The sequence below is a fragment of the Triturus cristatus genome, chromosome 5_2, assembly GCF_964204655.1.
Source record: "Triturus cristatus chromosome 5_2, aTriCri1.1, whole genome shotgun sequence".
Classification (NCBI taxonomy): Eukaryota; Metazoa; Chordata; class Amphibia; order Caudata; family Salamandridae; genus Triturus; species Triturus cristatus.
The window spans coordinates 139,325,286-139,353,031 of NC_140588.1; the positions used below are offsets into that span (position 1 = coordinate 139,325,286).

Below are 27,746 nucleotides of genomic sequence, written 5' to 3' on the forward strand. Positions count from 1 at the left end.
CGGTAAGCACCAGCTCCGTCTTGTCTGGATTTAATTTTAGTTGATTTGAGTTCATCCAGTTATAAATGAATGTCATGGTGGAGCTGAATTTAAGGATAGAGTCAGGAGAGGAGGAAAGGTTGAAGATGAGCTGAAGGTCATCGGCATAATTAAACACCGTGACCTCCATTTCCTGCAAAGCAATAATCAAGGGATAAATGTAAAGATCGAAAAGAAGAGGGGAAAGGGATGAGCCTTGAGGCCCCCCACAAGGAACTGGACGAAAGGGGGCGGAGAAGCCCTCCAATCTGACGGCCTGAGTGCGGTTCGTCAAGAAGGAGGTAAGCCAAGCTAGAGCAGAGCCCCGGACGCCGGCGCCCTCGACACGGTGTAAAAGAGTAGAATGATCGACCGTGTCGAAGGCGGCGGACAGGTCGAGAAGGACCAGGGCCTGAGGAGAGTTGATATCAGCGCTCCTCCTAAGCTCATCCATCACGGAGAGAACAACAGATTCCGTGGAATGAGCAGGGTGAAAGCCAGCCTGGTTGGCAGCAAGGAGATGGTTGTTTTCAACAAAGGTAGAAAGACAGGAGGTAAGGTAGCTCTCCAAAATCTTACTCAGAAAGGGAAGGAGGGAGATGGGTCTGAAATTTGAAAGAAGGGTAGGGTCAGCACCCACCTTTTTAAGGATGGGGATGACTGTAGCCGCTTTAAAAGAATCTGGGACAATTCCCTGAGAGATGGAGGCATTAAGCAGAGCAAGAGGGGGGTCCGGACAACTGGAAAAAAGCTTCCTCAAGATATGAACAGGGCAGGGGTCAGAAGGTGAGCCTGAGAGTATGAGAGGAGGGGAAGAGAGAGATGAGGCAGTGAGTTGTGAGGCAGAGAGAGAAATGAAAGAGAATGGCGAGGTAGAAAGAGGCATGCGAGAGGTAGAGAAAGGTAAGGTATAGATGGCAAAAATGATAGAAAGGGTAAGATAAAGAGAGATGAAATTAAGAGGGAGGTGAAGTAAATGGAAGCAAAATGAAGGGGGATGAGATGCAAACAGAGCAGCAAGATGCAGAAAGAAGAGAAAGTAGAGAGAGAGAGAGAGAGAGAGTGAGAGTGAGAGAGGGGCGCTTGAGGAGAAGAGAGGGGCAGAGAGCTGACCGAGAGCTAGCGATCTAGAGGTAGGATCGGAGAGAGGTGGCAAGTTGAGGTCATGAACAGTAAGTGCTGTGGGGCACTGAGGTTTATTGAAGAAGAGGTTTGACATACAGAGAGAGTTTAAAGGTAGAGAAATAGTGTGGTAAGTACGTAGCCATGTATAAATAGACAGGTAAAAAGGGAGTGTTTAGGTAAAGGAATGAGACATCGGACAGAAAGGTGCGACAGAGAAAGAAATGTATTGGGTGGTATAAAGAAGTGACAGCTATTCACAGTGTGTGGCATGTAGAGACATACTTTATATCACACTGTACAGTCTGATGCCTGAGAAGAATTGAAGACAGATTGCAAACATACTGTTTTTGACTCTTAGTCTTAGATTCTGGATTTCCCAAACATGTGCGCTACTGGCTACCCATCTACCGGGGATCACTTCCCTTTTGTGATATCTTCCCCAGGTGTGAATATTTTAGCATTCAGCAAGGGCATATTTATTTTCAGATTTTCCAAAAAAGTGAGTGCCATTCTGCTATATTGTATGGTTCATGATGTCTTTAGAGATGCTTCCCTTCAGATCTGCCCCCCACAGACATTGCACAAGAGATGGCTCAAGGAGCATAAAGGTCGAAAAAAGGGATAGAAATGCTAACGGTCTGCCATTATCAGGGTGGTGCGTATTTCACGTGTTGCCCATATTGCCTCCAGAACTCCTTTAAGGGCAATCCTCGGGATGCTACAGACCTCTGTAGTACAGGAGGCCTGTTGTCTCCAGCAGGCCTTCATCCCTGCACCATCTGAATGAGAGTAGCCAAAGAGTATATCTGACTTTGGCATATTACCACGAAGTGAGATGTGCAAAGATGCACACAATAGCAGTCTCCCAGAAAAATGCAAGCCATTCTATTGAATGATGGGCTTGCACATTTGTTGAAGCTGGTGCAAAGTTTCAGAACATATCATTATGCATCACTTCTTTGCACAAGGGTTAAAGTAGCTGAATAAGCATCTGTTATATTGCACAAAGATGCCTACATCTGAACGTGTGGTGGCACACACTGTTGAATCTAATTACAACCTGAATATGGGGGTGCTCATTACTGGACTAGAGAGCTCCATCTGCTTCTGTAATCACCTCCCCCTGTCTACTATGGGGCAGATGGCCCTGAATAAGATAGTATTGCTCCTGCATTGCCTGTATGCCTTCCAGAATTCCTTCTGTTGTATCCCTCGTGCCACTTTCACCACCCTGAATAGTTTGCTGATATATCTGATGTGGGCTGGTAAGCAGAGCAGGGCGAAACTAGAGATGTTGAAACTGGATACGGACACTGGTGTCACACAGTATACTGTCAAACCACATTTTGATGTAAAAGTGACATTTTGGGACCATTTTTGGGAATTCACAAAAATTCATTAAAAAAATAATTTCTCAAACCCTTATATTTTCGGCAGTAAACACGGATGCTTCTATGAATCAGCCCCACAGAGTTTTACAGGTAGAGATACAAAAGTAATAGACAGACAGATGTTACGATGCAGAAAATGGAGAGAAATGTAAAAAGTGGAAGAGAGACACAGAGAGAGAAAGAGAGTTAGTAAGAAGAGATAGGAGGAGGCAAAGAGAAAATGATACGAAAGTACGCGGAAGCATGAACAGTGCGGTAAAAAGACAAGCCTAGAGAAAAGTAGAGACAGACAGAGGCTCCGATAGAGATTGAGCGGGCAGTGGGAGGAAAGTAAGGGCTGGGAGAGCAGGCAGAGATAGGTGAAGACTACGCTACATGAAGTGATAGAAATATAAAGAGTGAAGCTCAGCCAAGGGCGGGGAAGGGCAGAAGAGGTAACGAGCGATGACATGAAAGGGTGCCCGGAGAGAGGCGCTTAATTACCCATGACAACAAAGGAAAGGCAGATGGGGGCTGCGTGCGTGCACATGCACTCAAGCTTGTGGCCAGCAAAAGCATGGGTAGCACTTTGAAAATCCACTAACTAAATGTCTCGCCAGAGCAGCTGCGCTGCCTAGCGAGACCTAAAAAGGGGCGTTTTGCCAGTGTCTTATTCTGAGTGAAATCTTTAATGACAGCCTTCTCAAAAGTAGCTACTTCTGAGGGTACTTGTTGGAGTGTAGGTAGGAACATTGATTTGTTCCCCAAGCCTGTATTTGTACTGTTTTCATTCAAAGTTAGTTGTTGGTTGTCAAAAAAGAAAGACAAACGTACTTTGCGGAAAAACGCAAAAAGTTCTTGATATATTTTAAGACTGCCAGCCTTGGCATTCAGTGCACCGTCATTTAATTGAACCGGCCATCGGCTTCTGAGAAGAGTTTCAGGCTCCAGAACTCTTTCCTGTACAAAGTAAACACTGTGGAACTACGTGTCATTTCAAAGGGCTCTGAAACATGATTAGCCCTGCAAGGATTGCTATGTAGTGATTCCTCTTCTTCCTTATTTTTTTGTGCTCAATAATCTTTGCGCAATGAAGTAATCTGAAGGGCAACCGTGTGCTTTGGAAATGTCTAACAAAATCAGGAGCGTCGCCCCACTGCTATTCAGCAGTGCAAAAATTAAAATAAAATGATAATAACAGGATGTTATTATCATTCTATTTTTCTATGCAGGAGTCAGGCGGGGCTGGGCTCTGGGACGCCAGAGCAGGGGAGGAGTGGTTTGCAATCCTCTAAGTGCACAGGACGGTTTGGCCGTCCCTCTAGGCCCAGCCAAACCGTCATGCGCACTTGGCTTGTCTTCCATTGGGCTATGTTGCACAGCCCCATGGAGGAGAAGATGTCCAGGCTCCCTGGCACTGCCTAAGCGTCCAAACAGCTCCTGCAGCGTTGTGATTGGCTGCAAGAGTCCGGACGTCTGGGTGCTTACAGTGCAGTGCACGGCGGAGAAGGTACGTATACTTATTTATTTATTAAATCCATCCTACCATCCCCTTTCTGAGGCAGCCGCTACTGAACAAATTATAACACTAGCATACCCTGGGTGAGTATATGCACGCAATAGTGACTCGGAGAGATCGATCACCTATGTTGACCTGCTGTGTAGGCTCACAAAATATGTTGGCGATTTTTACAGATTCCGCGTTTCTTGGTAGATTTCACTACTGCGCTATTATTCTTTATAGACAAAAAGTGAAATTGTATTTGAAGCCAGTAGTGTAGAAAGGTGGCCATGGTCCCTGGTACACAGTGCTTTAAATGGGCTGGTACTGTCCGGTACGGAGTACCGGCCCTTTTTTAATTTGAGAGGAAGAGTACCGGCACTTCTCAAGAGAAATGCTATACTTTTAATTGGAGAGTTCCGGCACTTCTCAGAAACAAGCAAGTACTCTGATAGAGTACCTGCACTTCTATTTTTCCATTTCAAGCACTGCTGGTACAACCCAGGGAAATGGCCCAATTGAATGATGCTTGGGTAGCAAAATACGACAATTGTCCGGGTTCAATGAGCCCCTCGGGACTTTGGGTACCGGTACAACTGAACCTGCTGCACCAACGGTAGCTACTCACTAAGTGTTGTTTACCTCACTTTATGCAGGCTGCCCCGGTTGGCGTATGAATAATGCGATAACTAAGCTCTGTGAACAGGCAGAGGTAAGAGGGCAGAAGTTAGATGAAAGGTGAGAGTAGAGAAGAAAGAGGTGGTAGTGGAAGCCGCGGAACAGTAGGGCTGGAGGAGCAGGGTTTAGGAAGGGCTCAAGAAAGGGGGGAGGGCAGAGAGTGTGGTAGCGGGGAGTGGAGTAGAGAGGGCGGAAGGACAGGTGCTGCGCCGCCCCTGGGACAGGCACGGCTGGGAGCACCGGCCGGCAGGTGTCAGCTCTTGCAGCCCGTGTGCGGTGATTCATCCGGGTGGTTTCGGCAAGAGGAGGAGCCCTGGAAAGCGCTGCCTGTGGTGGAAAAGAGGGTCTCTCAGGCAGAGTGTCCTACCGCAGCCCCCCCGGACCAGGGCTGGGATCACAGACCCCCTAGGGTGGGACCTCTGGCTCTGCGCTCTCCTCTGGGTGAACGTGCTTCTTCTCCGGAGTTTGGCAGGCTCGCTTCCCCGGTCCCCATGGGGTCCAGCGAGAAGGTGTCCAGCCCGGAGCTGCGCCGCCTCTTCTTGGCCTGCGATGTGAACCGCTCAGGGCTGGTGGAGTTCGAGGACTTCTCCACCGTGTGCCGGGAGCTGGGGGTCAGCCCCGGCCTGGTGACGCCGCTCTTCAGCAAGCTGGACGTGGACCGTGACGGGACCATCGACTTCCAGGACTTCTCAGCGTGCTTCCAGGAGGTGTCCGAGACCCTGGAACTGGCCTCCATCGGCTACCAGGACATCACCGCCTGGGGGAACTTTGAAGAGCGCCTGGGGGGGGAGAGGTGCACGAGCTGCCCAGGTAAGGACAGCGCCCTGCAACCTACCAGAATACGGTGCTCCCGATACCGGGGCACTGATGCAATAGAATTGACTCTATAGGTATGTCTGTGAGCAACAGGTACAGCGGGAATTGCAGTGTTACACTGGCAAAATACCATGAGTCGTCCGTGAGGGACAAGTGCTGCGCCTAGTGCTAAGAGCACAGTTTAGCACAAGAGCTGCTTACAGGGCACGAGTCGGGGCACCACGCGGGTGGATGGCGACCCCCCACTTATTTTACCGGGTGGACGCCGTCCCCCCTGCTCAAATGCTTGACTTTCAATGATGTCGTCACTTGCCCGCACGGCCGCCCTATCGTGGACAAACTGCTCTGTAATAAACAGTTTAAGGGTCTCATGGACAAAGAATGCATCAGCTGAGCAGCCGATCTCATTTGTAAAGCACTGCCCGGGGACCCAGAGGGTTGCAGTGCGATAAATACGTGTGATAAGTGTGATTCTAACATCGAACCACGTCCAGCTGTAATATGATGTCATTCGGGCATCACACAGAATACTTGAAGCAATATAAACACTAGCAGCCTTAAAGATATATATATAATATACATAGATAGATAGATAGATAGATAGATAGATAGATAGATAGATAGATAGATAGATAGATAGATAGTAGCTCAAACGCCCAGATATTTGGTACAATATGGGAAAAACGCAGGGCCCCTGTTCAGCAAAAGCAACTGCAGTTTCACAGCCCATAAATACACTATTTGAAACGCTGCAGTGTGCTGATGAACCCAATCTGCAAATGCTGGTGAATATAATTGGTGCAATCTAGGTGATATGACGCCGTCAAACGCTGACAAATTTTCGAGAAACACTTCCACATACCCAAACGTTTATAGAAGGCGAAGACACCAACTCCTGCTCCACTTGTCCAACAATAAGCGAGTGATGGACTTTGACTACCCTCTTAATAAGAAAGAAACATAATCGAATCAGAAATGCACTTAACATTGTTGGACAAACGTGAATATAATCGGGGTTTTAATAATGGAACTCTTACACTCCAACGTGATTATTTGGCTAAAATTGTAAACGCTACAGGATGAAAATCAGCAAGGGACTAAGAGAGCCAGCAAAGCACTTGCGTGCCGCATTCTCTTTTTCATTCGCAGCGACACCCACTGCCCTTGCACCGCGAGTTTGATACCAACTGGCCGTTCTATGCGGCATTCAGCTTCTTACATCTCCTAATCAGATTTAATTATTAGGCTATCGCCCGATTCCATCTCCTCCAAAACGGATTTAGAAATAATTGAAATTGGGCGATAAAGGGTAATTCCCACTCGTAGGCGGTCCCTATTCTGAAGCACACTATCTAGTCATCATATATTCAAGGGCACAACGGGCTGTCACAAAACATGATTTAGAGTTGATAGAAGTCAGTGTTAATTTTGAAGTAGGTAAGCTGATCTTGTCTTCAAGAACCATACAGGCTATTGTAAACAGACAGTGCAACGCCCATTGAGCTCAAAGGGCTCCAGCCCTCCCTCCCACCTGCTGTGGCACCCCAGGCTGAGACAGCTTCCCCGGCACTCACACAGCCGCACCTGAGTACTTCACAGGTCTATAAAAGACCATTTGCTTGTGAATGAGACTTTGTTGTGTTTTCACTCCTTCTTAGAGCTCCTGCATCTTCACTCTGCCGATTGCTGGAAGAATTAGCCCCCCCCCTCGTAATTTCACTCTAGTTGCACCTCTGATTGTAAATGTACACCATGCTGCCCAGAAAGTAACAAGCATTGGCATAGCCAATAGGTCTCGCTTTTGGGACCTTATAAGTATTTAGTTATGCAGCACAATATCCTTGGTGCAACAACATCAACCGTTGCATAGCTAAACACTTATAAGGTGCCCAAGGCGCGACCTATTGGCTATGCCAATGCTGGTTTAATCAATCCATTTAATTTTCTTCTTTTTCTTTTTATAATATTAATATCACGTTATCTTAATTTTTTTATAGCCATTGATATTCACATGATCAACAGGGTCCCCAATGCTTCTTCAGGGGGGTTTTCTCCTAGAACAGAAAAGTAGCGCTCAATTACCTGTCTAATCCAAGACCTATGTACAAAATTATAATAATACACAGAAAACTCAATTTAATCTTCAGTATGTTCAACCCCCGTGAAATTAGTTTAAAACAGAGCAACTCGCCATAGTGTTCGTAACCAGATTAAATGTGTGTAATTGTAGTATGCTCAAAAGAAACGAAATCCCATTTATCCAAAAGTGGCGGAAAACACATGCTGTAGCACGAGGAAGATGTTAGACCAGCAATGTAAAACAAAAATGAAGCGTGTCTTTTACATGTAGTGTCTCTAGTACTAGGTGCATAAGTAATAGCAAGTAATACCCGTGAACATTCATAAACGGTGACAAAAAAAGTGCAAGAATGCAGTTCTTAATGGATTACATGATGCCGAGTGGCGTGTGAATGACTGAAATCACAAACAGTGCCCGTAAGTTTTCGAAAGTGGTGACAAAAATAAAGCGTGTCTATTACACGTAGTGTCTCTCGTCCTCGTAAAAGTGCATAAGTGATAATGAGTAAACAGCCGTGAACATTCATACGTGGTTACAAAAGAGTGCAAGAACGCAGTTCTTAATGGATTACATGATGCCGAGTAGCGTATAAATGACTGGAATCACAAACAATGCCCTTAAGTTTTCGAGAGTGGTGACAAAAAAGTATAGGAACATGGTTCCTAAATTGTACACCAAATCAAGTGTAAATAACTAAAAATCCCAGTATAGTGGAATGTGCCCTCATACCTGCAAAATGTAAGCATGTCTATTACACGTAGTGTCTCTCGTCCTCGTAAAAGTGCATAAGTGATAACGAGTAATCCCCGTGAACATTCATACGCGGTGAAAAAAGAGTGCAAGAATGCAGTTCTTAATGGATTACATGATGCCGAGTAGCGTATAAATGACTGGAATAACAAACAATGCCCTTAAGTTTTCGAGAGTGGTGACAAAAAAAGTAGAGGAAACCTGGTTCCTAAATTGTACACCAAATCACGTGTAAATAACTAAAAATCCCAGTATAGTGGAAGGTGCCCCCATACCTGTAAAATGTATGTGGAGACGAGTGAACCCAGTTGCCAGAGCGTATCTGGAGAGTGTTGATTTCGAGCCGGGAGGAAGACCCGGAAGTTATATCTTTACGAAACTGGAATTCGACCCAAGTGTGCGTGTGGGTAAAAAAGGTGAAAGATAGACTTAACGTGAGTGCAAGACTAGTCTCGCTGAGTCAGCGCGCATGCGCTGCTCGGAGAGACTTTAGTAGGTGAGTTTTCAAAGTGCTGCTCAAGGCTGGCGGTTCGTGCGTGCGCGCTCGCGTGAACGCATGCTTGTTGCCAGCCAGCAGCACTTTGAAAACTCACCTACTAAAGTCTCTCCGAGCAGCGCATGCGCGCTGACTCAGCGAGACCTAAAATCCACATGCTCAAGCCTCAAAACATAAAAGGAAGGAGGAGACATCTGCCCTATGGAGTGAGAAGGGCTATAGGAGAAATGCCCACTAAAATGCTGAGAACAAAGTACATAAAAATGTGATAAGAGATAATGAAAATCATCAATTAACAGAATACAAAACTGGCAGCCTTAATAAAATTATTAAAAATGCAAAGTTAATTTCAATCCCCCCTGAGCAAGAGACCCTACCCACAGGTACGATGGTACAAGCATGGCAAACGAGAGGAAGATCCACAAACTGTGCCAACACGGAACTGCATCATCGTGTAATCCAGAATCATTGATCAATAAAAGGCCTGGAGGTGACTTTCTCCCCGGATTACTCATAATCTTTATTAACACTCAAAGGTAGGTATAAACAATGGCTTCAACTTCCTGAGAGGATAGGCGTTGGAGGAGTAAGCCCCTGCATGCAATATCTTTGGGAAAGTTTGTTCAAAAGAACTTTATTGGTACGTGATCTTGGAATGGCATAAAAACTACAAAAACATTACATGTAGAGTGCTTTGCAGCCTCCCAAGCACAACGTCTTAATTCAGGGGACCATGAGCAGTTTAGATGAGCATGAATGTAGTGCTCGAGTAAGGCAATAAGGGTGGGATTGTTTTATAAATTGTTAGGGCTACAGTTATGGACAGCACTATGGACCAAGCATAGGGACTTGAAGTGACTTCGTTGTTTGACAGACAACCAATGTAGGTCTTGAAGAGGAGATAGTATTGGGCAGACGCAGGTAGGTTTAAAAATGTGTGGCTGCTGCGTTCTGGATAATGTGAATATGGCAAAAAGTCCATTAGGCTTAAATAAAAGGAGATGCCTATTTTGGCACCAATGAATTAACTATTTTACAAGCAGTAACTAGGAAAAATGGAACAATCTCTATAAGCATTCTAAGTAGGCCAAAACAGGTCTTAGAAAGTGGTTGATCAGGCGAGGTGTGGTGGGGGGGAGTGGGGAAGAGGTTGTAGACTACAATGATCTCAAGATGTCTCAAGAGTTTTTTGGGAGGTGAAACTGCAGTTGGGAAGAGGCCAAGTTCTGACAGCATAACGAAAAGAAGACCAAAGCGCAGGCTGGTGATCTAACAGCAAAATATGTCTTGTTCCCATTCAACTTTAGACAAATGTGCTGTATTCAGGGAGCCACTGCACTCACCCAAGATCGAAGGTTCAAGGTTACTGGAAATCAAGCTGATAATTTGGGTATAGTCAACATAACATACTGCGTCCAGCCCAAAGGATTGAATGGGACTGGCAAGGGGAGAAAGAAAAACATTTGAAAGCATGTGGCTCAAGGAAGATTCTAGAGGAAGAAACATCAAATCTGAAGGAAGGATAATAGATTTAAATCTAGATTTATTTGTAAGAAAAGAGTCAATCCATTTAAAGGCCTAATTGTAGATACTCTGCTTATGAAGAATACTGATCAAGAGGGAGACAGTATCAAAAGCTGCAAATAAGTCTAATACTTCCGAGGCTGCAGAACGACTTTGGCCTAAAAGAATTTAAAGGTCATCAAGAATTGAGACAATGCAGTTTCAGTACTGTAAAAGAGACACAAACCAAACTGAGAATAGTCTAACAGTTCATTAGACTCTAGATTGCAGGCAAGCTGTTTGTTGCTGACTGGACAAGAAAGGAGCGAGATGGGCCAGTTATTAGTAGGCATTTGTGGGCCTGCAGAGTCTTTCTTTAGGAGAAGGACCCCGTGCGCAGTCTACCAGACATTGGGCATGGAAAACCCGAGGACAAGCCTAGAATATTATCTGTGTTTTCCATTACTGTACAAATATCCGAGATTCATGCCCTCTTCCTGGCCCATCAGAAAGCAGACCCCTTAGTTTCCAAACTCATACGGTTGGCTTCGGCTTTGTGTGTACAATGTTACAATGTAGACGTACTAAACTGGGGCTTAAAACATTTCAAAGATTCAAAAGATAAATTGATATAAGCTAAACAGCTATCCTAAAGGATAAGCGTGCTTTGGTCCAAGTAGAGCATACAACAGCCCATAAAGTGAAGGAATTCATGCTAAAGGGGGAACTGTGTAGCTGAGTTAGCTATAAATACAGTGTTGCAAACCTGCAAGGTTGCAAGTCTAACTCAATCTCAAACAAAAAGTAATGCAGCGATTATGGTGGCAATACAGGCAGCAATGAAATGGGAAAAGCCTCCTGATGGTTTCCCTTAAACATATTCTTACAGTTTTACCAAAGGTTATGTTCCTGTGTTTTTCATACCAGGAATAATGATAGGTATATATCTACTAAAGCAGTCGGTTAGATCTCATAAAAGGAGAACATGAAAAGTTAGCATCTGCTTATGCTGGTATCAGGGCTACTTCATCAATGCTACTGCAATGATATTGGTGGCCACACTGATAAAACAGAATGAAACATTAGTAGAGCAATGTAGTATTTGTGAACACTTCAGCATTGTGTACCTCTACTATGTTGGCCAATTGAAGCATATGTTTGGTTGCGGTCCATTAGTACTCCATATTTCTGTGAATTTGACCGCAAAAGCCGCAACTGCTCAAAATGTTACAAAACTTCTATAGTGACTTTAAGGGATGCGGAATAACATACCTTTCATTTAGATAACAGCCAGGTGTTTGCTGATGCTCTGTCTGCCATTTCGACTGCCAAAAAGACCACCTGTGCCAGTTCTTGGGGTAGAACCTCATGCTAAGAAAAACAGGAAGGTTTCGAACGATCACATAAATAAATAGGACACCAATTCAGTTCAGTGGCATTTTGCCGTTGCTAAGATGCCTCCAAATTAGAATAGTACTTCATCTTCCTAGTCTAGAGTTACCCAAGACGAGATTAAGTCAAAATCATTGGTCCAGTCCGAGGGACTAATGAATCTCCAGTGTTACACCACGTCAGGGTCAGTACTCAAAGATTGTAGTAAGTAATATCAGTAACAGGTGAACCTGCTGCAACATCGACAACATCTGCAACACTAGAAGAAACAATATTGAGAAAGGATGCTGCTCCTTACAAGAAATTGCCTTGGCAAGGGTGGAGTACAATCCTAAAGCAATAAGGATTGTTTTAATGCCAACTCTACCAGAAACACCAACGTCTGAAGTTAGTCAATATTACAGATGGATGCTTAACTGTTGCTGGGGCCATGACCGTTATAATAGTCCACCATGGGCTGCATTTGGATCTTTACTGAAATTTTGACATTCCTCTTGTGGATTAGATCACTAAATAGTGTTCTGAAAAAGGTGCATGCTTACGATCTTCCTTAAAATTCTTCATCATTTCCTGTGGTACATTAGTTGCAACCACATTTACCTCAAAGAGTTAAAAGAAATTATCATGCTGTTACTATCACTACATGCTCGATAGCGTTCTTTGAAAAAAAGTGCCATATCAAATTTTGGGTCCTATAAAAGTCATGCAAATAACATTCCGCATATCCAATTAGATGATTGTCACACCACTCCTTACACAATCCATTAGACATTCAAGGAGTTATGAAACATTTCAATGATACTTCATTGGACATTGAAAAAACTTAGCAGGATGTAGATAATTATAAGGACTTGTGATACTTTCATCATTCTGATCCTCATTTTATTAGTCGCTGAACCAATCGATGTAGAGCTTATAATTTTACATAGTGGGAGCACAGTCAAACACCATGTATTGAGAGCTCTTACAGTATTTCAATAGCATTTTTCTGCTATACCAATATTTTTATATGCAAGATTCTGAACAGTTGCCAAAGGTTTTAGTTACAAGGCCATTTACTCACCAGAATTTCTTATGTCTTTTTTGACACAAGGTTAAACATGCTGGCAAGAAAATGTTGAGGATAAAAGTGATTGGGGCACCCAGTTTTAGCAGAATAACTGATTCATTATTTCTTACATGTGTATATCCATGAGTTCACCTTTATCAATGAGACCATCCAGCAAACTAATGTCCAAGTTTTACTTCTATCACCGATCGAAGATATCCTTCGAGTCCTAGATCCAATTAGTCACATTTCTCACAATGAAAATACCAAAGAAATGTTTCAGAAGATGATGCGAGTGACATGCTTCAAAAAGTACTTTTAATTGGACATTGCATGATTCAAATGGAATTGCCTTATGGCTGATAGACCATTCAGAGACCGAAGTTTCTCTGAAGCTACAGGCCCTTTGGCAAACAGACTGGATCATAGGTGTTCTTCTACCACAGTTACTACATAGTGTGCAGTGGCTGTCTCAAGTCGACCTTGATTTTTTGAAGAAACAGCTTATTGATAATATGTGATAGCATGAATACACTTATTTGTTTTGGTTCCAGTTCCTTTGAGAAAAAAAAGAGCTTTTCTTGCTCTTATTATTTAAAGAGCCATATAAGAAAGTATAGTGCATTCATGCTGGCAAAGCTGCTGAGCGAATTAGGGTGACTGGCAGAGGTGTTACAAAATATGTTTACTGTCATAAATACTGGCTTTCAAACTTTGTCTACACACACATCTATACCATTTCTTTTATTACTTCTGCTTTAATGATTCTCAAAGAAGGCTTAAACTCTCTACAGCAGGAACAAGTTCAAATGTGTGTGCTTGTGCAAATACACTGGGCCATGCAAAGCTTAAACCTCAGAAAGTACCTTGGTATCTTGTTGACAAAACTGCGCTTTTCTCGCCTTACAATTTTAATGCATGGAAGAATTGTGGTCTAAACAAGAAGCTATAGTCTGCTTTTGATTCAAGAGATAAAATACACAATATTCTCCTGCAGATAATCCACATTCAATGTGGTTTTCACGTTGACTATTTCTTTACCTATTACTATCTGTCATCTCTTTGGCGGTCTAAAACAATCCTCTTTAGAGTGATATGCATTACATATTTCTCCTGAATAAATACAATTAGTCTCTCAAATGAAAGTCCAGTCTTCATTAGCACCCCTTCATGTACTAACTCTTTAGGGCATACACTTCCATGCGATAAGATTAGTATTGATAGATTTGCAACACTTCCAAGTCTAGCATTGCTTACAAATTACTTGGTGCACCTGCCTCTTTCAATCCCCCGTACCATGCTCTTTTGAACAATGGTAATTATAGCTATGTTGTCTGCATGAAGATTACATGCTGTGGTTTGATTCAAGGACATGTTTATCTTCTCACTGCGCAGTAAAAAGTTGTGAAGTTAAATGGTAGCCTCCTTCAATAAAGGCTTCTGATTTTCTGTTATGGCCAAAAGTCAGTCTTACAGACCACTCTTTGATAAATAGACACGCTTTTGTCAATTCCAACAAAAAGGAGTTCCTTTAACCTCTGCTGCAGCAACTTTTAAACTTCGGACAACACGTTCTGCAGTGGAATACAGCAGCTTTGGAACATTCAGTTCTCGTTCCACTTTGCTGATGGACTTGGTACTGTATTTCATGGTCCCAATGCAATTGGTATTCCCCTTTTTTGTCAAAACAACTGGCTCTGGGTTGTTGTCTTGATTTAAGACTGTGTTTGGAACTAAACTAGCATTTCCGGGTTCACTGTTTTTAAACTTGTTCAGGGCAATTTTGACAGCTTTCATTGTTCTAGACGTCATCTTGATGATGAATATGAACTATTAATTTGAGCAAAATAGTCGTCAAACTATAGCTTTCATCTTGAAAGCAGATTTGCCTTCCAACATGAATAAGCACTGGTCTTTGAATTTTCATAGACTTTGACTAAATAGAATGAGACTTCTTTCAATGCCCTGGTTGCTATCACGCTGTTGTCTTGAACATTCATCCATAACAACAAGCTGTGCTTCTTATGGATCACTGCGAGCTGATTTGCACAATGGTGCTACATCAATCGTATTGTTGTGCTCTACAGCTGCCTATCATCAGATCTGCTTTGTATGGTTTACCATTTGTTCCATCATACATCACATCAATTGTATGCTATAGCTCTTCGGTTGCCATACTCAAATATGTCTAGCGCTCCAACACATCTAGTTTTTACTGCGACATCTGCACTAGCAACTTCAATGCTAAATTTGGTTCTTTATTCACTTGCATGATCTTCAACTTTGCTTTTTATTAGTCTCTTTGCATCTTCGTAATCTTCGGTGACAACTCTGGCACAATCAACTTCTCCTACATCACCGGCTTCTTCAAGAAAGACCATAGCTTGTCTTGCACCTTCACCTAACGCTCTGCAATTTGTATTAAACACTTTGGAAGTCTCACCTGTTTTTGTTCCATCAAACTCAGATTATAAAGGACACAGTAAAACAAAAAAAGGTAATCAATTGCTGCTAGGGGTCCTAGTACAGCAGTCATTTGCTTTTTTAACCCTTTTTTTGTATTAAAGTATTGACCTAAGACATACAGTTGCATCAGGCTTGAAGGCAGTTGCCTTGCTTGATCATTTATCAATACACACAGAAATATATTAATAATAAGCACTTGGAGTGAATAAACATTTATGAAAACAAGTTACTTACCTGTAACTTTGGTTCCCCAGTATTGGTAACTTTCATAGATTCTCATGCTTTGTATCATTCCCCGTCGTCGGAATGGGAGCCTCGGTAACAAAAATATATATATATATACATATGTATAACCATAGAAACAAAAGAGAAAAAATAGGCCTAGGCCTCATCTCATTTTGTAGTATATCACCCTCTTTGTGTAAAAGAGCCCAAACTTTTGCCAGGGCCAATCAGCACAGCCTCACCCTCTGGAACCTTCCTGAGAGAGCTCAGAGCCTCAGATTTTCGTAGCCGTTGTGCCAACAGCCACTACCTTAGTAAACCGGCAGAGCTTTCCCAGGGGAGGTGGGTGGGCGCATGAGAATCTATGAAAGTTACCAATACTGGGGAACCAAAGTTACAGGTAAGTAACTTGTTTTCTTACCCCAGTATTGGAACTTTCATAGATTCTCATGCTTTGTATCAGAATAGCAAGCAGTAGATCACGACAAGCACATTTCGGTAATTACATGGCTTTACAAAATCATCTCAGTGCACATGATAAAACAACCATTACTGAAACCAAATGTGCTTACCAGGATGGAGGGATTGTAGGGAAAGCTCACCTCTCATTGAAAAAGATTCCGGAGGACTGCTTGACCAACCGCAGCGTCCGCTCGTCCCACCGATTCCAGGCAGTAGTGCTTCGTGAAGGTGTGTACACTGCTCCACGTTGCTGCCCTGCAGATGTCCTTAATCGCCACTCCAGCAAAGAGAGCCACTGAAGACGCCATCGCTCTCGTAGAATGCGCCCGGGCCCTTTTATCCAAAGGTTTGCCCGCAGCCTGATGACAGTACTGAATTGCACTGGAGATCCAGCGGGAAATGCCACTCTTGGCGAGCGGTAACCCCTTCCGTGGTGCACTGTAGGCGATAAATAGTTGAGTAGACTTTCTGAAAGAGCGTGTGCGCTCCAGATAGAATTTCAGGCATCTTTGGACATCCAAAGAATGCAATGTTCGTTCCGCTTGAGTGGAAGGACGCGGAAAAAAGGAGTTCAAAATTAAGGGTTCATTCAAATGAAACTCCGAAGGCACCTTCGGGATGAATTTTGGGTTGGTTCTCAAAATCATGACATCCCTCTTGAACTGTAGAAAAGGCTCCACTATAGAGAGAGCCTGGAGTTCACTAACTCTCCTAGCCGAAGTCAATGCTAGGAGAAGGGCCAGTTTCCAAGATAGGAACTTCAAGTCCGCTTTGTGAATCGGCTCAAAGGGCGCTTTCATCAGTTGAGCCAGTACCAGGTTAAGCTGCCAGATAGGCGGAGGTGGCCGGACCGGAGGATACATCCGAAATAACCCCTTAAGGAACTGCTTAACAATTCTTGCAGACCATAGAGATGGCCCCGATGTCTTCCGTCGAAAGCGGGATAAGGCAGCCAGATGCACCTTGATCGAAGAGTGCGCCAGACCTGATTTAGCTAGAGACAGGATGTAGGGCAGAATCTGATGTGGCCGGGATTTGTAAGGATGGAGTTTATTCCTCTGGCACCAAAGGCAAAATCTCTTCCACTTTGCCCTGTAGGTCTTATTAGTGCTTGGTGCCCGTGCCTGAGATAGAACATCCCTGCATTCCTTAGACAGATTCAGATGGCGGAATTCTCTGTGTTCAGGAGCCACGCTGACAAGTGAAGTGACTCCGGATCCGGATGGAGGACTTGCCCCTGATTTCTCGATAACAGAGATGGAATCAGTGGCAAGCGAATCTGGCGATCTTGGGAGAGAAGTAGGAGTTCCGAGTACCAGAACTGCCGCGCCCATGCTGGAGCAATGAGGATCATTTTGCATGGTTCTGCCCTGACCTTCCTGAGAACTCGAGGAATGAGGGGAATCGGAGGAAAGGCGTAGCAAAATGCGCCGAACCAAGCAATCGAAAGGGCATTCCCCAGAGACCCTCGCTGGGGAACCTTGCTTGCGTAAAACCGGCACTTGGCGTTCTCCGGGGTCGCAAAGAGGTCTATGGTCGGAGTACCCCATTTCTTGAACACTGCCTCCAGAGTGGCCTGATCCAGCTCCCACTCGTGTGTCACCTTCGTCTGCCGACTTAGAGCATCCGCTGTGATGTTGAGACACCCCGCCAGGTGCTCGGCTCGCAGAGTGATCCCGTGAGAGATGGCAAATTCCCAGATCACCTGAGCTTCTTTGGACAGCGTCCGTGATCTCGTTCCCCCTTGCTTGTTTATATAGTGCATGGCCGTAGTGTTGTCTGTCCGGACCAGCACTGCACGGTTCTGAAGTCTGGGGAGGAACGCCAGCAAGGCTAAGTGAATGGCCCTCAGCTCCAAAAGATTGATGTGGCGCAGTCTGTCTGCTGGACTCCAGTGACCGCTGACCTGAAGCTCCTGGAGGACAGCTCCCCACCCTTCTAGGGAAGCATCCGTGGTCACCACCATAGGAGAAGGAGGGATTCGGAACGTTAATCCTCCTGCGATGTTTTCCTTCACCAGCCACCATTCCAAGCCGTGCGCATGGCAGGTGTTATCCATACTTTGTCGTTGAACGATCCTTCTGCCTGACGCCACTGTTTGTCCAGCTCCTCCTGTAGAGGACGCATATGTAGCCTGCAATGCGGTATCAAAGGTATGCAGGATGAGATTGATCCGAGCAAGGACTTGTACTGTCGAACCGATACATGTCTCTTGTGCAGTATTAGACGAGCGGAAGCGGCCAGTTTGCCCTGACGCTCCTCTGACGGACGAGCCGTGCATCGTCTCGTGTCCAGAATTGCCCCAAGGAACTTCCGTGACCTGGAGGGTATCAGTTCCGACTTGGACACATTGAGCTGAAGACCCAAATGGGCGAACAATCTTATGCAAGTTGACACAGCCTGAGACGTTGCCCTGAACGACGGAGCCTTGATGAGCCAGTCGTCCAAGTACGGGAACACTTCCAAGGACTGCTTCCTCAGGAAAGCAGCGACTGGTGCCAGCATCTTTGTGAAAATGCGGGGTACCGACCGAAGGCCAAACGGGAGCACCTTGAACTGGAAATGGCTCTTGCCTACTGTGAAGCGTAGATATTGCCTGTGAGCTGGGTGGATCGGAACATGAAAGTAAGCATCCTCTAAATCCAGGGATGCCAAAAAATCTCCCGGATTGAGCAGCCTTAGAATATCCTGGAGTGTGACCATCCTGAAAGAGAGCTTGATGAGATAGGTGTTGAGCTCCCTGAGGTCTAGTATAGGACGCCATGCCTCCTCCGTCTTCCGAACCAGGAAGAACCTGGAATAAAACCCCTTGCCCCTTTGTGAAAGTGGCACGGGCTCTATCGCCCCCTTGATGAAAAGCTGGTGGGCTTCGAGATGTAGTAGTCGGAGATGTTTCGCTGCACGGGCGTCTGGAGCTCTTGTTGGAGGAAGATCTTGGAACTCCAACGTATGGCCACTCTGAACTATGTTCAAGACCCACCGGTCTGATGTTAAACGCACCCAGCTGTCCAGACAAAAAGATATCCTGCCCCCGACCGGTGTTTGTGGCAGGGGAGGAACAGTAGCCAGAGCCAGGAGGCCGCTATTGCCTCTTGGCGTTGTCTCGTCCCTGACGATTCTGACGTCCTCTCTGGGACTGCCGAGAGAAAGACGCCGACTGTCCTTGGCTGGAATATTGTCCCTTATAGGACTGTCCAGATTGAGAGGAATACTGTCGTTGGTTTCCTCTGTAGTTAGAAAACCCCCGACCACGTGCCCCCTTAAATGGCACCTTGCGGTAGGTCAAAGAGCCTAAGGACTTAGCTGTATCGGTGTCCTTTTTAATGCCTTGGAGGGCGTCATCCACATGCTTTCCAAAAAGCATCTCTCCGTCAAAGGGGAGGTCCAAGATCTTATTCTGGACCTCCTGGCGAAACCAAGTCGCCTTCAACCAGCCTTGGCGGCGCAAGACGGCTGAGCCCGCCAAAGCCCTGAAAGCAGTTGAGGCAATGTCCATCGCACAGTCGATGACTTCCGAAGAGCATCGTTCTCCCTCCATCAGCACCTGTCTGGCTTCGTCTTGACTAGTTTCTGGTAGCTGGTCCAGGAATGGTTCCATATCACACCACATCTGGCGGTCGTATCTGCCCAGAATAGCCAGAGAATTAGCTGCCCGCACCAACAAGCTGGCCATGGTGGAGAATCTTTTACCCACATTGTCCAGTCTTCTGCCTTCTTTATCTGGAGGCGTGGTTAAAGGAGTGGACGGATTCTTAGATTTACTTTGAGCAGCTTGTGAAATAACAGAATCCGGCTTAGGTTGTCCTAGAAGACACGCAGGACTGCCCTCTGGTGCCTTGTATTTCTTCTCCAGCCGGGGAAGAACCGGAATGACGGTTGCTGGATTCTGCATTGTCTTCAGTCCCTCATCCCAGACATGTTCTATAATGGGAATTGATCTTACAGACTTCTTATATTGGGCTTTAAAGTCATATAGGAAGCAGTCGGACTGCTCCACCGTAAAGGGCAAACCAAACCTCTTGGATGCCCGTTCCATCAAATTATGGAAACCACCGATGTCCACCGGAGGCGATATATTTGTCTCTCGGCCTACAGCATCAGGATCCTGTGTATCATCAGGGTCCCCATCTGGATCCCCTGGATCTGTAAGAGGGATCACCTGTCCCTCGTCGTCTTCGTCCGTATCTCCATCGTCCGCGTCATCATCAGCAGGTTCCGTACCTGAAGGCTGGGGAACCACTAAGGGCAGCACTGGTGAAATGGACCGAGGTACCTCTCTTGGTAGAGGTGGCAAGTCCATTGGCATGTCACGTGGCACTTCCAAAGGAGAAGGACGCACTGGAGTGCGATCCGGCAACGTCGGAAAACGAGATCTATAGTCTTGCAGCATCTGTTGCAAATCCGACACCAAAGCCACTGGCAAGGCAATTAGGTCCTGCCTTAGAGGGCGGGGGCGTAATCCCTGTTGGTGCCCCTCCTGCCCCTCTGGGCCATAAAACTCCTCCGTATCTGTGTCCTGCTGTTTGACATTCAGGTCTGAAAGGCTGTATGCGTCCCCAAACTGCCCATCCTCCTCATCCTCCTCCGAGTCCTCGAGAAGCATGGATGGTGGCAAAGGCGTGACCCGCCTAGGGGAAGTCATGTCCGGTGTAATCACTAATCTTTGGGTTGAAAAATCCAAATTTTTCGTCGTCGACGGTCCCGTCGGCGGTCTCGTCGACGGAGTCGATGGCAACGGGATTTCCAATGTCGACGCACTCGACGACGACTGAAAGGCAACTGTCGTCGACGGAGCTGAAATCGTCGTCGACGATGAGGCCGTCGACAGTCCTGTAATCCTCGTCGACGGAGCAGCCGTCGACGGAGCAGTCGTCGACGGGGCAGCCGTCACCGGAGCAGTCGCCGCCGGAGCTGTCGTCGACGGAGCAGTCGTCGACGGAGCAGTCGTCGACGGAGCTTTCTTTTTCGTCGACGTAGTATGTTTCATCGTCGGCGGAGCACCCGTCGACAGTCTCGTCGACGAACTTGTAGTCATCAACATCGACGAACTCGTCGTCGTCATCGTCGACGTGGTCTTCGTCGTCGACACCGCCGTCGAAGACGACGAAGTAGATATTGTCGACGGTCTCGTGGACGACCCCATGGAAATAGGCTTAACTGAGGAGATCGTCGTCGACGTACCTGCTGCCGCCTGCGTCGACGGACGCGGTTTCTTCAGTGGCACCGACTGAGGAGTTTCTGCAGCCTGTTTCTTTACAGGTTTCTCCTTCTGGGACGGAGGGGTAGATGTAGCAACCCCCTTATTGTCCTTAGGGGCTATGTCCACAGAGGCCCGTCCCTGCCTCTCCTTTACACTGTCGTGAGGAGATTTTTTGGGACCAGCCTCCTCAGACCTGTCAGAGATCCCGTGAGGGGCTTTGAGAGGAACCTTGAGAGGGGGTTCCGCAGAAGTGGAGGGCGATGACCTACCCCTCTTCTTCGATCTCCTGGAGGAGGTGCCAGAGATAGATTCTTCCTCATCCGAAGAAATGACCTCCCTGGTCTTTATCTTCTGCAGCCACATCAGCAAGCGCCCCTCTCTGTCTCTCAAGGTCTTGGTCGAGAAGGTCCGACAGATTTTACAGTCGGTGGCCTTGTGTTCCGGGTACAGGCAGTATATGCAGTTCTCATGCCTGTCTTCCACAAACAGTCTCTTCTTCCCACAAGAGGCACAAGCCCTAAATAAAGCTTTCTTCTCCTTTTCTGACATTCTGTCTCAAAAGATGGTAATAAAGATATCCAAAAGTAACTCTGTGAAAAACTGAGCAGAGCTCAGTGGAGACTCCCTAGCACAACGTGCGGTAGAAAAATCTGAGGCTCTGAGCTCTCTCAGGAAGGTTCCAGAGGGTGAGGCTGTGCTGATTGGCCCTGGCAAAAGTTTGGGCTCTTTTACACAAAGAGGGTGATATACTACAAAATGAGATGAGGCCTAGGCCTATTTTTTCTCTTTTGTTTCTATGGTTATACATATGTATATATATATATATTTTTGTTACCGAGGCTCCCATTCCGTCGACGGGGAATGATACAAAGCATGAGAATCTATGAAAGTTCCAATACTGGGGTAAGTATAAATACATATTCGCTAGACTTGCTGCCATATCATTTCGAGAGAGTCATATGCTTGGCCTTATTTCTCCTCATAAGCCCTCCACCCTTGCAATGTATATTTGTAAGTTAGGCTATCGTTGCCTAAGGCGTCACATATATGTTAATATACACAACTGTTTTGTGCTATTTTCAATGATGTGCACTTACAGGAGAATCAATTTTTATGAACTTTTTCTTTTAATGTGATAGTGCATTTATGGTTCATATATCATGTATTCATCAACTGTGATATATAGAAGGAAATGAGATACCTTTAGCTGAACATGCAAGAGAATGGTTTGATTTTTCTCAAAATAAGGTTGAAAAATATTATAAAAAGCTTGTGTAAGCCTATTAGAGAGAGAGAGAGCAAGAGAGATTCCACGGGCCTTAGCCAAAGCTGAATTGTCTTGCTATCTGTATAACAACATCATAGAGACAGAGTGGCCTTGCCTACCTGCAGGCGAAAGACTTGAAAAATACAAACGATAAGCATGTGTGTAATTGAGGAAGCTCCTATTTTTGGCAAGATATTTAGGCTAATGTATACATTAGCTAGGAGAGGGGGAAGAAGGGAGCCTATTGTAGATTTAATCAAACATCTCAAAGATTGCCATCAATCCTGTTGCTAATTTATATAAGGTGTTAATGGACTATTTTCATTTCCCTCACCATAATGCATATATATGCAGTTATGGCTTTTCATATACTCTGCAATAAAGTATGGCCTTATATATATTAATAAAGACTTTTATAATAGAATGGATTATTGTGTGTATGCATCACTTAAAACAAATTCCTGGTAGTCTCCAACAGGATAACTGGAATATGGTTTCTCTCCAATTAAGTTGTGGGAGATGAATGGGCCACAGCCTGTTCCTCCCATTTAATCTGGAAAGTTGGTTCAAATCTGCCCTGGTTAAAGGGCCATCGAGAATCTACTGGGTCACCACTACAAGTGGACTTGTAAAAATGTACCAATAAGCACAGACAGTTAACTAATAACAGTTTTCTGTCCCGTCATAAGACAGGGAAGAGATTACATAGAGCTGACAGTGTGGTACACATATAGTTTTAAATATAATTCATAGGGTCTACTACGCCACCATAAAAGTTAATACTTTTGATGATAGTCAAATACAAAAGGGTAAAATGAAGTTCCAGGTGAAGTGTTATGGAGACTATAATTTGAGGAGCTGAACAGTGATTATGTAAATGCTGTAATTAGGATATTGACATGTCTGGTTGTATTCTGCTCCAAATTAAAGCCTTTTTTAAAAGTAAAAATCTATTGAGTACTGAACATGATGCGCAACAATTTACAGTGTTAACTGTTGGAAAGCCAACCACCTACAACAGCATGTTATGATGTTATGTAGCATGAAGACAGGTTTCCAGAGACTCAAAAGAGAATATTATGTTACAGATTTTTTTTAAAAGTGAACAATATTTTGGTAAGTACCGGACACTTATGAAGAAGCAGAAGACTGATCAGCCCTATTTATCCTGTGCAGACATCAATGCACTCTTCATAGGACAGAAGGGACAACAGTGCTTTTTCACGGATATCCCACATCTGACCAACTCTAAATCCACCTCAGTGTTTTTACTGTAAAAACACCGGGGGCTTTCAGAAATGCTATTTAAATAATTTGACACTGACAAAAAATAATTTCTTTGGAAGTGCACTTCAATTAGTTCATTCAAATTTAATTAAATGCGTAATACTATTATGAAATATAATGATCAACAAAAAGAAAGAAAACCAAAAGGCAAGGACAGAGACAAATGACCTATATAGATGTGACAAAGGTATGAAACAATTACATGTTATAAAAAATTAAGTTAATGAAGGTGAGGGGATGGTGCAAAGCTTTTACCTTATTCTTTACTAAAAGAGGTCTGATTTAGTGAGTTGTAAGATGTTTCATGACTTATGGCTCCTGAGGGTTAGTTAATGTCATGAAAATAATACAAACATACACTTATAGGCAGTAAAGGTATGTTAATATAAAAAGTAGAAGCAATGGGCATTTAAATGCATTCTTGGCTGCCAACTGATACTATAATGAAGAAGAAACTCAGTGTAGTGCTCAAAACCTACATACAAATACATAGGCACAGATCGTAAATTTACCTTTTTGTAGGGTGGTTTAATTTTTGCAAAGTCATTAAAATAATCCTCGACAGTGACACAGATTGTGTCCACAGAATTTGTCCCTGCCAGCCATTTCCTCGTCATCAGGTCACTCAGATGTTGCTATAAATGCAAAAAGAAGAAATCAAAACATGTGCACATATCTACTCTCTATTACAGTCCATCGTGAAACGCATTATTTCAATGCAAGAAGTGTTTTCCAGGACAGGATTCTGAATATATTAATACGATGTGTCACACAATGTACATGTAGGTACCGCCCATACACCCCAAACACTCCGCCTCTACTCCTGCTGGCCAGATGGTGGTTTGGTTTAGGACACAGTGGTCTGCCCCCCCCCCCCCGCTCCCGTCCCCCAGCGTGGATGATCAATTGAGCCCCTAGAGGAGTTAGTTTGAGGACTCCTCACTGTGCCACACTGGTCCAGATGATGACCCATGAGACAGCATGTTTTGGTTTGTTTTTGACCTTTTTGCTTGTATATAGATTGTGATGTACAGTACTCCCTCATAGATATTCTATTGCACAACACTCCGGGCCACGCCCAAATTTGTGTATACATCTAATATATTTGGGTGCGTTTGGCCAGATGGTGTGGTGACAGACCTGGGACGCAGTGATAAGACAGAGATTCAGTGTGTTGGGTCAGAGATAGCTAATGATAACCAGCTCAGATACTACCATCACTTTATACTACTCATGGTATGTAGGAGAACGGGTTGGCTGAGTCACCGGGTATCATACATTTTTGTGTTGTCTGTTATGCGCTGACGAGCAGCAATGTTCCTTTTATGATGTATAAAGAGATGTTGCATTCCTGTATCCATGACTCGTTTCGAAATGCCAATAAACAAATGTTTTAAAAAAAAAAAAATGTGTCACACAAAGCATTCCAAAACACCATTCTGGTTTTTTTACATAGCTTTACAGATTTTAAAACATGAAACAATATGAACAGACAGACCAAGATCCAAGCCTGGCCCGGGAGTAAACACACTGAAGTTACACAAGCGGAATATTGCCTCATTCTAGTCACGGACCAGCCAAGACCAGCAGTAATATACAGAGTTTTAGCACATAACCTTGAGGTATCATCCATGTAGATGAATCCCCATAAAAAGGGTATCCAGGGCTGGGGGGCGGTCACCAGCTTTTATTCCCCAGTCAAGCCAAGACCTTCTCAGACATGGAAGTACTCTGTAGTGAGGAATAGGTTTGGGACCATCACAATGAGATGCCCAGAAAACACTTTGTTATCACAATTATACATTTTCCTTCCAAAATCCGATGTCTTTGCTTCCCTTTGCTTCTGGGGATCATATCTGGAGTCTGGGTTTGAATGGATCTCAAGAACTACCTTACTCTTAAGGACCAAAAACCCAAATTAAGTTTGTTTAATGCATCTCTCCCACAGACCACACAAGTTGCTTTTCTTCAAGTCTACTCCAAACAAGATACTCATCTTCAGGATAATGTGCTACTCTATTTAGGTTATGTTCTCTCCATTTGCCATCCTTGCCAACTGTCATTCTTGTCTCTAATTAGAGTTCCTTGGCACAGTCGCTCATAGGGGCGATTATATTATACATTGGACAGGGATTTCAGTTTAGTGAGAAAAAAAAACATTATTTGATTTAAAATAAAATCATTAAAGTACAATAACAATCAGTCATAGAGCTGTAAAATGGCATTCCACTAAGTGTTATGAAGTGCATACAAAACGTGCAATTCAAAAGTGCAGAATGCACAAATAAAGCGGAAGAACCCACCAACAGCAAATAATTCTGATATCAAAAACCTCTAATGGTCCGCTATGACCAGAATTTGTAATGTTATGTAGATTTGTATGGGATTGCCTATCACCCGTGAGGGTCTCCAGGCACTGGAGCAGGAGTGGAGGCAAGACAGTGCTCCAAGTTAAATATCCAGGTGTTCAACTTCTTGCGTAAGTTGAGGAGTGGAGTGGCAATTCTGCTGTGTAGAGGGAATATGTTCTAATTTTTTTGTGGTGATAAAGGAGAAAGAGCGCCCTCTTGGCTTTTTTTTTTTTTAAATATAGATTGATAGCTGTGACGGATGTGCTTAGATGGGGAAACTGTCCTGTTTTCTTCCTGTTGGGTTTTGAGTAGGGGGAGGGGAGGATCAGTTGCACAGGATGGAGTGTGGAATCCAGGGGGTCCAGGGGGTGCAGATGTCACCCGAATGGCAGGGGGTTGGAACCATTGGTTCGCGTGGGCTGGGGAAATCTTGGCCAGTGGTGGGGGTGGAGGGGGGTCACGGAGGTGATGGGGTTGGGGTTGTTTGTGTATGGGAGGGCTCCGGGGGGGGGTGGGGTAGCTGGGGTTGCGGGTGGTGGTGGGTGCTTCGAAACAAAAAGGAAACTGATGGTGTCTGTTTATCTTTCTGTATTTTTTGTCAATATGTATTTATTGTATCCAGGGGGCAAAAGCGGTACGGTGATAATTCTTCGTAGTCAATTCAATTCCGATTTCAATGTCTAACAAGGATAGTTTGAAGTTCCTTTCTCTTAATGTTAATGGCTTGAACAATATTAAGAAAAAGTGCGCTTTGGAAGTTTGCTTAAAGGCTGAGAATCCCTCCGTTATTTTGTTACAGGAGACTCATATTCCCTCTTCCAAGCTCGATGGGTTTTCAATGTTCAAATCCTGGGCTTCCTTTCGGTGTTTCGCATCTTGCGATGTATCTCAGCGAGGGGTGGCTATATTTTTGAATAAGAACTTATGTGCTGATATCATTCAATCACAACAGGGAGGCTTAGGACGTTGGTGCTGGGTCTCATGTAGAGTTAAAACCAGGCAGAAACCTTTTATCTTTGTATGTTGCTATGGACCTCTAATAGACGATGCCAGTTTGTATGAAGACTTGTTCCAATCTCTTTTGATGGTCCCAGGTGATATTGTCATTGGTGGGGATTTTAATGTGTTAATGGACCCGCATTTGGACACATCATCTCAATCATCCAAACAACTTAAACCGAAAGTCTTTCAAACCATTTCACATTATATCAAATTATTCGATCTCGCTGATCACTGGCGGGCTGACAACCCCTCTAAAAGAGATTATACCTGCTGGTCGGGTAGATTTAAATCCTCATCCCGCATCGATTTTTTCATAGCTTCTCGCAATCTTAAGCTCGGCTTTTGCAATACGCTGTTTAACGTATTCTCAGACCATGCCCTGCTTATTAGAAAGTTCACTTTTGGGGATCTTAGAAGATCCCCCAAAAGATGGGTTCTTAATCGAGCTCATCTTAATGACGATAAATGGGTCTCTGATTTAAAAAATATGATTAAAGAATTTATAACTCTTAATATGGGCACCGCCCCCATAAGCATTATCTGGGACGCCCTAAAGGCCTTTATTCGCGGAATCATAATAGGGAAAGATGCGGCCATTTCAATTGTATCCAGGGCTCAAATCAAACTACTGGAATCTCGTATACATACACTGAGTGTTCTAAGGCAACAAAATCCCTCACGATCGGTTATAGAACAATTAAATGAAGCT

General features: G+C 44.5%; 1 protein-coding gene across 1 annotated transcript in view; it reads right to left on the minus strand.

Annotated features, from left to right (window-relative positions):
• The window catches only part of EXOC3 (exocyst complex component 3), a 239,946-nt gene that overhangs the window by 64,089 nt on the left and 148,111 nt on the right, over window positions 1-27,746 (minus strand). Inside the window, exon 10 of the mRNA XM_085606914.1 lies at window positions 24,197-24,319. Coding sequence (XP_085463040.1) covers window positions 24,197-24,319 — 123 coding nt within the window. The remainder of the gene's footprint in view (window positions 1-24,196; window positions 24,320-27,746) is intronic.